General features: G+C 44.4%; 2 protein-coding genes across 7 annotated transcripts in view; both read right to left on the bottom strand.

Annotated features, from left to right (window-relative positions):
* Nucleotides 1-3,436, bottom strand: part of KIAA2026 (KIAA2026 ortholog) — a 104,836-nt gene extending 101,400 nt beyond the window's left edge. For 3 of the 4 annotated variants that reach the window (XM_043890666.1, XM_043890667.1, XM_043890669.1), the window contains exon 1: nt 502-3,436. In XM_043890666.1, the coding sequence (XP_043746601.1) occupies nt 502-1,085 (584 nt within the window). In that variant the 5' untranslated portion in view covers nt 1,086-3,436. Of the gene's footprint in view, nt 1-257; nt 339-501 lie in introns of those variants that run through there. The other variant, XM_043890671.1, reaches the window with a different exon arrangement.
* A 133-nt stretch (nt 3,437-3,569) lies between these two features.
* Nucleotides 3,570-8,189, bottom strand: RANBP6 (RAN binding protein 6). 3 transcript variants are annotated; one of them, XM_043890673.1, is made up of 2 exons: nt 7,976-8,189; nt 3,570-6,919 (listed from the first exon to the last, which is right to left on the bottom strand). In XM_043890673.1, exons 1-2 carry the CDS (start codon nt 8,168-8,170, stop codon nt 4,853-4,855), a joined length of 2,262 nt encoding a protein of 753 aa, XP_043746608.1. In that variant the 5' UTR covers nt 8,171-8,189; the 3' UTR covers nt 3,570-4,852. The 3 variants fall into 3 exon arrangements, with proteins under 3 accessions (XP_043746608.1, XP_043746609.1, XP_043746607.1); XM_043890674.1 differs by having other exon boundaries at nt 8,035-8,189; XM_043890672.1 differs by having other exon boundaries at nt 3,570-8,189.
* Nucleotides 8,190-10,320: the final 2,131 nt, after the last annotated feature.

Raw genomic sequence — 10,320 nt, 5'->3', positions numbered from 1 at the left:
ACCACTTAATAACACTATACATCTCCAATGACCGAGCTGAATACTAAAACGATATAACCTTAAGTTTGAAACCAGCTTTTACAAGCGCCAAAATAAATTTCTAATGATATTTCATTCCAAACACGTTTAAAATTTTCTTGCCAAAACTGTCTAATAAAAGTTGAAAAGCCAACTTCCATCCCACTAAAACTTTTTCTCTCCCTACTCCTGTAATTCTTCCTACGGGCACCTTTTCACTTTACTTCCACAAACTTTACCTGCTCTTCAGCGCTCGGTTCTCGGCTTTCTTGTCTGGTTCTTTCCCGCCTGGGCGTGGGGTTCTTTCGGCCCACACCCACCACACCCCTGCGGGCCCCCGCCCAGCACTGCTCCTCCTCCCGGGGTTCTGACTCAGCACCTATCAGCGACGCCCCCCGGCCCCTGGCCCAACCCATCCTCGGACACGTGCGAGGGTGTGTTTGTGTCAGTCCGTCAGTCCCGCCGGGAACTGGGCTCACTCACCGAGAAAGAAGCGCCAACTTCTGCTCCAGCATCATCTCCAGCTTCTGGCCCTGTTTGGAGACCCAGTGGTCCACTCCATGCTGGCGGTAGCACGTCTCCAGCATCAACCTGAAGTCCGCCACGAACTCGGTGATGCCCCCGTACTGGCCGCTGGCGAACTTCTCCTCCATCTTCAGCAGACACATGCCCTGACCGGGCTGCTGCGGGAGGGCGCGACTGCCCCGGCCTCCGCCGCGCGGCCCCTCGGCCGCCTCCTCTTCCCTGGTGGCAACGCCCCCCAAGGGCTGGAGGAATGGGGCGGTGAGGCCTCGGTGCTTCTCCTGCAGGAACTCGCCCAGGATGCGGTAGCCCTGCTGCAGCTCGTAGGTCAGCTCCTGCTCCTTGCAGCCACCGCCCCCGACCACCATCGCCTCCTCCTCTTCGTCGTCGTCCGCGTCCTCCCTCGAGGAGGCACTCCTTCGGGTCGGCCGTGAGGCCGGGGCCGCTGCCACCAACTCGTCGTCGTCCTCTTCCTCGGCCGCCGGCAGCGGCCGCTCCTCTTCTCCGGCCGGCTTCATCTCCCCCGGCTTCCCCGGCACGCTCATGCCTCCGGCAGGCCCAGGTTGGGCGGTGTGCAGGGGCCGCTCGAGGCGCCGGGGCACGCGTGAGCGCGGACCGCTTCCTCAGGGCTCAGGGGCGTCGCGCAGCCTCAGCCGCATCGGGCCTCGCTCTCCTCAGCCGCCGGCTCGGCTCGGTGCGCGCGGGGGTCTCGAGCTTGCCGCCGGCGGGGCGGGGTTACATGGGGCGCGGGGGAGGGGGGAGAGAAGAGGAGAGCCTAGGTGCCCTCCTCTCCCCTCCCCCCGGCGGCGGCGCGCGCGCACGGCCCTAGCCTGCCTCACCCCTTCGCGCCCCGCCCGGCCGCTCTTAACCCGCCAGGCCTGGCTTGGCCTCCGCGCCCCACCCCCTCCCGGGCCGGCCTGAAGGCAGGGAGGGGGCGAGGAGGAAAGTGGGCTTTTTCTCTAGCCTCCCCGGAGGGCGCCGAAACGCCGGGCCACCGCGGCTCGGGCTCCTCCTTCTCTCCCTCACACCCCCTCCCGCCCCTCTCTACCTGCGGGGGACCCAGGCAGGAGGAGGCGGCGCGAGGACCGGGCCTGGCGACAACTGTCAGTTAGAAGCCCTACTGGGCGGGGGGAAGAGGAGGGGCCGGGAGAGAAGGGGGAGGGCACTCAGCCCCCCCCCCTGCCCCGGCTCTCCAGGTTGGGGCGAGCTGTGGAAAAAAGCAAAGAAAGAGGCACCGTCGCCGTCGACGGTGAGCATGCGTAGTAGAACACTACCACCCCCCACCTCACGTACCGCTACGTGAAAGCCAGGACTTCGTCTCAGCTTCAGACCCTGAGGCCTGGTAGGTTGCGCGGAGCAATGATGTCATCAGTTTGTAGCCAACTGGAAGGGGCGGAGTGAAGAGAGAAGCAAAGCGGCCGCCGGGCTTTGCTCGCCACCTCCTGAGTGGGAGGCTGAAAGGGTTTTAGAAGTGGGCTGTGCTAAGAGGATAGTTGTTCCGCGAGACACCAATTAGCGCTAAAAGCTAAAATTAATCCTGCAGGCGCTTGCTAGACAACTTTCGTTGATGGAAAGTGAATTGTAAGTAGACATCGAGTGTAAATCCTATCCTGTTGTTAAAAATTTCCCTTTGCACACTGCCTCCCCCCCGTGACTGCTATTTTTTCAACGTAGAATTGGCATTTTGTAAAGTTTAGAAAGGTTCAAGAACTCGACTAATTGGAACATATGTTCACATGCAAAAGAAAAAGAGATGTGTAGAACTCGAATTTCTAAAACTCCTGTCCCCAAGTCTTAACATAAGTTCCTGTTTTGGAAATTAATCCCATGTTTTCCGTTATAATGAAAAAACATCCCCACCTTCTCAATTTTTGACATCTGCTAAGAAGAGTAAAGGAAGGGAATGGAACCTTATTTAAAGTCCTTGGGACTTAGTCTTCAAATATTTCAAATCAGAACTGCAGCATTTAACAGTCGTTGGCATGACCTTTCAATCTCACATTTTAAAATTACTGTTTAGGGAATGTCTTAAGAAGAGAGGTTATCATTCCATTAGTTGACATATTGCTTAAAAATGAGGAGAAAGTAACTAACGAACGGTTCCTTAATGAAGATATTACTATTTTCTCACGTTCTTTTTCAAAGATGCACATATTCCTTTTTCTGCTTATACAGGACGCTCTTGCTTGAAACGTGGAATTACTTGAATACAAAATCAAAATTTTAGAAAGTAAACATTTTAAAAGTAAAGATGTATAACAAAATGATTGGGATATTTTGACTCTTAAGACTTTTACTTCCCATCAGTGTGGACCTTTAAAGCACTGATAAATTCAAAACTAAAAAGCTTTTTTCCTTTTTGGGGGGGCAGGGGGGAGAGGGGTCCAGTATGTTAGATAGCAGTCTTAGGTAAGAGTTGAATGGGGACGCTTTTAAGGTTTTAGGGTGTTGACAACCCCCCCCACACAAACACACACCCATCATCTAGTTTATCTAGATCTCCTCTTACCTCATCAGACATTTGTAATTTATTAGGCATTTACAGCATTCTCTCTCAGAGCCCATGAGTGAAAGTCGCTCAGCCCTGTGGACTCTTTGGGACCCCATGGACTATACTTCTATCTTAACTTCTATCTTAACTATTAGGAAAGTAAAATTAGGTCTTTGAGCTTTTAGGAAGTACAGATAAATGAGAAGAAAAACTGCCTTTCAATCAGACCGTCCATAGAAAACCTCTATTGATACTTTGTGGTGGGGTTTTCCTATTTATTCATGTATACTTTTAAATTTAATCTTATTTAAATTATGACTATACCCCAACAATGTCCTTTTCTTTTTTTCCCTTCATTAACAATAAATAATTGCAGGGAATGTGTAGGAATTACATATTTAAAATCTCAATTTCGTATCTCTGTCCACAGTGGCCTAGATGGCCTGCTCATGAACTAGTAGGAGGGGAAACAGGGAGATTTTAATGTAAAAGGAATTCCAGACCATAAAAGAGAACACAGAAGAGGTACAAACACCAACAGCAGTAACAGCTACCGTTTATTAAGCACTTACTAGGTCTTAAATACTCACTAAATACTTTACATACACAGTACTCATAACAGCCCCAGGAAATCCATGACAGATGTATTTGTTCTTAAATTCTGGATAAATAATTTGCTGAGTAGAAAGCTTTTTTTTCTACCCTACAAAAAGCCTGAGATTAAAGACCAATATTGTAATTAATATAAGTAACCCCAGATTTATAGAACTGTTTTCTTAGAATCCACGCTTACTGCTAAATCAATGGCTGTCTCAAAGCTGTTTTCTTTTTCATGTTTAAAGATTAATTTTGCTTCCCTTTCATGATCACAATTGAATTCTCTTTAATGCTACTATACAACTAAGAGTTTCTTCAAAATAGAAATTTAAGCCCCATTTTGAATCAGGGCTTCTCTTGTTGAACGCTTTGCAGGGAAAAATGGCATACATACACAATGCAATATTCTTCTCAAACACCTAACAGTGATTGACTCCCACAAATAATCATTTACTCTTTGTCAAATACTGTATTACAGTACATTATATGCTACCAATGTTAGATGTACCAGGATACCCTTTACAGTAACTGTGGTCCTTAAGAGTCCTTGAAGAGTCCTGTGGTCCTGGATAAGTTAAAAAAGACAGACTGATCTGGCCAAGATTTTAAAGTTCTCTTAACTATCAGCTGGACACCTTGGGAACTAGAATATGGATATGTCTCAGCCTCAGGAGGACATTATTAAAAAGTTCTTTGATTATGGAGAAAACTCGCCACATCCTCTGCAGTATCGCAAAACTTTTCCAATACCAGTATCCTCCCATTACTATGAAAACTAGGAGTATCATAGAGGAATAAGCCTGCCACTATATTCTTCATTCACAATTCCAAAGAGTTTGTCCTGGAAGTTCTTCTATCCCATCTTTGTGCACTCTTAACATCTTGTGTTAGGCAGCACGACACCCTGAACACCAAGCACACTGCCTGCCCAGCATCAGGAATTTAGACAAATAGCAACAACGTACATACTTCACATCAAATAGAGAATAGGCGACAAACATTTTAAGACAACAGAAGCACAGGTTATCACCAAGGTCTGTGTTTGATAAAACATGCGAGGTAAACAGAGGCTATAACACTGACTAATCATGGAGAAACACTGGGAAGGAATATAAACTGCTTAGCAGGGAGAGAACAGATCTCTCAACCATAATGGAATCCACTCACAACACTTATTTGGAGTTACTTTTATGGGGGATGACATTCAAGTAATATTAAAGTGCTTCAAGCAAAATTTAGCAATTCCTGTAAGGCTTCCTGCTGCTCATCATCAAGATGGGAAATGCATTCCAACCATAATTCTTCAGAAGTCTGTACCTGACGTACAACATTAGCTAGGCGTTTGGCACAAGGATCTTCATAGTTAATAGTCTCATTAATTTTTCCTTCTGCAATTATACTAATTATTTTTGGAAGATTGGAATTATTTGGACCAAGTACAATGGGGTGGTTACTTTCAATTAAGTCACAGAGAAAACTCAAAGTCTGAATAGCTTCCTCTTTATCCTCATGCAATGGAAGCCATGACAACCAGTGTGGAAGAACTTCATCTACATTTACACAGTTAGGCTTAAACCTCAAAATCTTCCCTACTGCTGAGATACAGTTCTCTGTAGCAATGACATTTTTTTTGGTTTTGGAATTTGCACACTTAATAACTTTTACCAGCAGCGGAACAGCTTCTGAACATAAAGAACGATAATCATCTCCACCAAACTGTGCCATAACACCCAGGCCATAAGCAGCAGCTTGCCTGACTTCAGGGTTGTTGTCTCTCATATTTAGTAGCATTGGCCACCGAAAATATTCAACATATTTAAATGAGGTTGGACTGCAGTGCTCTATGATATCATCAAATATGCACAATCCCCACTGTCTGTCTGGCCACGGCCTATTAGAACAAATTAGATTTACAATTAATGGAAGTAGCTGTTCAAACCACGGTAAAATCTTTTCCTTGTAAGTACTAAATAATGAGTGCAAAATATCTGATACTTTGGTCAGAATATAAACATCACATTCATCCTCATCTTGCAGAGACATTTCAACCTGTTGATCATAGTTTTCTTCCTGTCTTTTAACCTGTCTTAGTTCTTGGTTTTTAAAGTGCCCTTCAAGTTTTGCTTTCAGTATTTCTCCCAGTTCTTCCAAGTGTTCATCATTAAGGCACCCATCTCCCATTACTTCAATGGATTTTGCAAAAGAATTCATTATTTCTGAGAGTACATCTGTATCAGGTTCAGTCCCAATAGCCTTGATTAAGGGATCACATATGAATTGCCACATCTGTGCAAGATACTCTGGCCCACGAATTCTTGCACATTCCAGGAGAAAAGGCAAGGACTCTGCAGCTGCCACTCGAACATTGTCATGGAAATAAAATTTCAATAAAGGAACCATCAGTTTTACAACTTGTTCTGTATAGTCCACAAATCCTTCTCTTAACTCCTTAGCATAATAAACCAACATCTGGCAAGCAGTTGCTTTTGCTTCAAGTCCTGAAGTTTTAATTCCAAAACTTTGCTGGTCTCCAAGATTTACAAATTGCCATCCATCATCATCACTCATATTCTCCACGTCTTGTGTGTCTAAGAGAGCAACGTCAGGTTTAGCTGAAGCAGTCTTAATAAGAGGCTCAATAACCAGTGGAAGGTACTGTTGAAAATCACTTCCAAGAATTTTACACATTCTAGCCCATGCTGAAACCATGTAAGAGGTCTGAGGGTCATCATCTTCCATATTATTTAAGTCTGATTGTGTCTTCAACAATAACTGCATCACATTTGATGCATCTTGCATAAATTTTTCCTTACCAACAGCAAGACCAACATGGCTAATGCATTCAATAGTCTTTCCTTTCAGAAGTTTGAGTTCCTTTTGAACAGCAAGCTCAACAGTATGCTTTAGTGAGGGCATAAATATATCATAGTATGGTACAAATTTTTCTTCTATTGTATCTGCAACTGAGGCAATGGTTGTCACAAGCTGTTCTAAGGCCAACTTAGTTCCATTGCGAATCAACTCTTGAAGTTTAATCACCAAGATGGAATGTAGATTTCTTACCATACTATCCAAATATAGAACCAGCAATGATTTGGGGCAGTCTTCAATAAAAATAATAAGTGCAGAAGCTGCATGTGACTGTACACGCTGATTACCTTGATTTTCCATAGTACGCAACAGAGCTGCAATCACAGTTTCATGGAATTTCTTTTGGAAGTTAGGTGCAAAATCTGTAGCCATCTGTCCAAGTGTAGTACAGGCTGCTGCCCTCACCCTTGGATGAGGATCCTGAAGAAAAAGCAAAACAGAGTTAACTGTTTCATCTAAAATTGATTCCATTTGTTGATGGCATCCTTCTCCAATAGCAGATAAGGCCATTAATCCAGCATGTCGGTATTTCCAGTCAGGGCTCTGTAGCATCTGCATGATATGGTCCTTAGTCATTGGTAAAACAAGTTTTCCACCGAGCCCACAAGCCAGTCTGTCTAATGCACTCTCAGCAGCAACTGCATTGCTGTCAAAATCATCTTCTTCCATTTCATCAGCATTTACCCAGTCCTCGTCATCTTGTAGATCAACCATCATTGCTAATATATGAGGAACTGCCTGTGCAATAATATTTGTATGTTTTTTCAACATTGGGGTGGCAGTTTCAGACAAGGTCACTATTACTTCAAGTGCCAGCTGGCGTTGCAGATTACTAAGTCTAGAGTCTCCACATAACTTTAGACTCAGTTGCAGAGTATCTTCTAAATAAGGACCCAAATATTTAGGTACAGTATCTGCAATCTCCACAAGGGATTCTAGCACTGAATCATCATCCTGGTAGCATGAATCATTCACAGCCTGTAAGATTCCAGGAAGCAAGTCTGCAAAGTCTTTGAAAAGACCAATATTATTCTCATTAGCAAGTACAAATGCAGCTGCAGCTCTAGCAGATAATGTCCTGATTGCTGGATGTTCTTGATCTTGAATACACTGGTCCAACAACCGTTTGATGATATCCAAATCGTGCCGCTCCTGGTTCCCAAAAATCCCCGGAAAGTGCCAGAAAACGTGAAGTGCAACTTCCCATAGAACCACATTTTTAGAGTAGATTGAATCAACAAGGAACTTCAGACCTTCAGGCCAGTGGTTAGTGCCATCCTCATCTATCAAATTCCTGGCCAGCACTGCAAAAATGTCACAAAGTTTTTTCCTCATACTAGCATGTGTTTCTAACTTAACAGCCAGTATCAGTTCAATCTTGACGTCCCTCTGAACATCAGAAGGCAGATTTGGATAGACTTCCTCAAACCCAGAGGACAAAAGCCGTCGTAGCAGGGCGGCAGCCATTTGTCTCACCTCATAACCCGCTCTTCTATTTCTGACGGCATCTAAGAGGAATGTAGTCTTACACAGACCTGGGATATTTTCATAGATTTCCTCTGCCTGCCGCCGCACCATACAGCTTGGATTGATCAGGTTCTTCAGAAGCTGGTAAAACTCTTGCTTTCCCGACACGGTCGCCGGTACTCCGGCAGACCCGGACGCCGCCATCGCGTTCTGTCAAAGCAACCGCGACGGGGAAGGAGGGCGGGGGTCTGCGTCCCGGAGCAGTGACGTCAGTGAGGCGCCGGCGGGGAGGGGCGGGGCAGGGCCGCTTTTTCCTCCCCTGCCACGGCTCCCCTTGGTCCGGGCTTTGGGAGGCTGGGAGTCCGGTGGCGCGGGATTCGTGGGGTCGTGGTGGGAGCGAGGGTCGCTCTCCATCTGTTTTCCAATAAGATGAAAATGCACCTTCAGAGGGGAAAAAATAAAAGTATGATAATGACTATTAGAATGGGATTATGGGTTTTTTCGTCTTATTTTTAAACTATATCTACGGTTGATACACTGATAATTTTAAAAGAGCGTAGTCCTTGAAAATCTGCTAAGTGAAAGAAGACAATCACAAAAGGCTACATGTTATATGTTTCCCTTATATATGAAAGGTCTTAAGTGGAAAATCCATACAGAAAGTAGATTAGTGTTTGGCAATGGCTGAGGGGAAGGGAGAATACAGAATGACTGCTGTCCGGGAAGTTCTTTCTGGGTGATGAAAATGTAAAATTGATAGTGGAGATAGCTGCACAACTCTGTGATTATACTCAAACCATTGAATTGTACAATTTAGATTGGTGAATTGTATGCATGTGAATAATGCCTCAATAAAGCTTTTTATCAAATAAGTACAATAAAAGATAAAGACAACGATCACCACCCCACTATTACACCTAATGCAGTAGAGCAGAGGTGCTCAGATTCAGGTGTGTGTCGGAATCACTTGCTCTGTGGATTATAATAAAGAATGAGAAAGGTATTTGAGTAATGTATGATGAAAAGTGACGTGGGTTAGTAAGATTAGAATCCTGGTCTTGTCTCAAAATTGATTTGAATCCCTGGTCTTGTCACTCAAGATTTTCTTTGCAAACATAAAATGTTTTTACAGTTTTCCTTTTCGTAGAGAGCAGCTGAGGTTATTCTAAGAAATAAATGCTCCTGAGGCTAAATATTGTTTCTTTAATTCAGGAAGGGTTGCTTCCCTGGAATTACCAGGCTCATTAAGTACCCAGGCTCAGCGGTAAACAATCCACCTGCCAATGCAGGAGGCACAATTTTGATCCCTGGTCCTAGAAGATGCCACATGCTGTGGAGCAACTAAGCCCTTGTGCCACAACTATTGAGCCTGTGCTCTATAGCTGGGTAAACAGTAACTGCAACTACTGAGCGCACAAGTCACAACTACTAAAGCCTGTGTGTCCTAGAGCCTAGTGCTCTGCGACAAGAGAAGCCAGTTCAATGAAAAGCCTGCCCACTGCAACAAAGAGTAGACCCTGCTTGCTGCAATGAGAGAAAAGCCTGCACAGTAACAGAGACCCAGCACAGCCAAAAATAAATAGCAAAATACATAAATAAAATAATACATTAAAAAAAACAATCATCATTACTTTAACAATGATTAGATCTTACTTTTGTATGGGCCTTCCCACTCTATCATTTTAACCATTACACAGGTTTGCAAGGTTGGTAGGATAGGTTTAATACTAATTTTAGGTGAAAAATGGAAACTCAGGAAGGTTAAGGGATTTGCCTAAGATGACACACCCTGAGTCTCAAATGCACCTCTTCTGAAAGCAGCACCAATGCTCTTTCACCATACCACTTCCCCATAATTACTCTTGATTTTGCAACACAATCAGAGGTTTTCGCTTATTGCAGGGTATATTTTAAACTTCTTTAATTTTGTTCCCTGGTAGTTCATCAGTAAAGAATCCGCCTGCCAATGCAGGAGATGAAGCTTTGATCCCTGGGTCAGGAAGATCCCTTTGAAAAGGAAATGGCAACTCACTCCAGTATTCTTGCCTGGGAAATCCAACAGACAAAGGAGCCTGGTGGGCTACAGCCAACAGAGTCACAGAGTCAGACATGATTTAGTGACTAAACAACAACAAAAACAACAACAAATGCTTGTTTAGGAAGAAACCTTATTCTCTAAACAGTGCTTTTTATTCTGTGGACTGAAAGTCAACTGCATCAGAATCACGTGAGAAACTTATTTTAAAATGTAGATATTAGGGCTCAGTCTCTGAACTACTGACTCAGAATTTCTGGGTGATACAACCCAAGAATGTTCAATTTTAACAAGGACACTGGGTTTTCATGTGAATACA

The sequence above is a fragment of the Cervus elaphus genome, chromosome 29 (genome assembly GCF_910594005.1).
Source record: "Cervus elaphus chromosome 29, mCerEla1.1, whole genome shotgun sequence".
Taxonomy (NCBI): Eukaryota; Metazoa; Chordata; class Mammalia; order Artiodactyla; family Cervidae; genus Cervus; species Cervus elaphus.
This window is presented reverse-complemented; position numbering and strand designations above follow the sequence as displayed.

Bases quoted from the DNA above. Each gene is read 5' to 3' on its own strand.
- RANBP6 (XM_043890672.1), bottom strand. From the start codon at position 8,170: ATGGCGGCGTCCGGGTCTGCCGGAGTACCGGCGACCGTGTCGGGAAAG.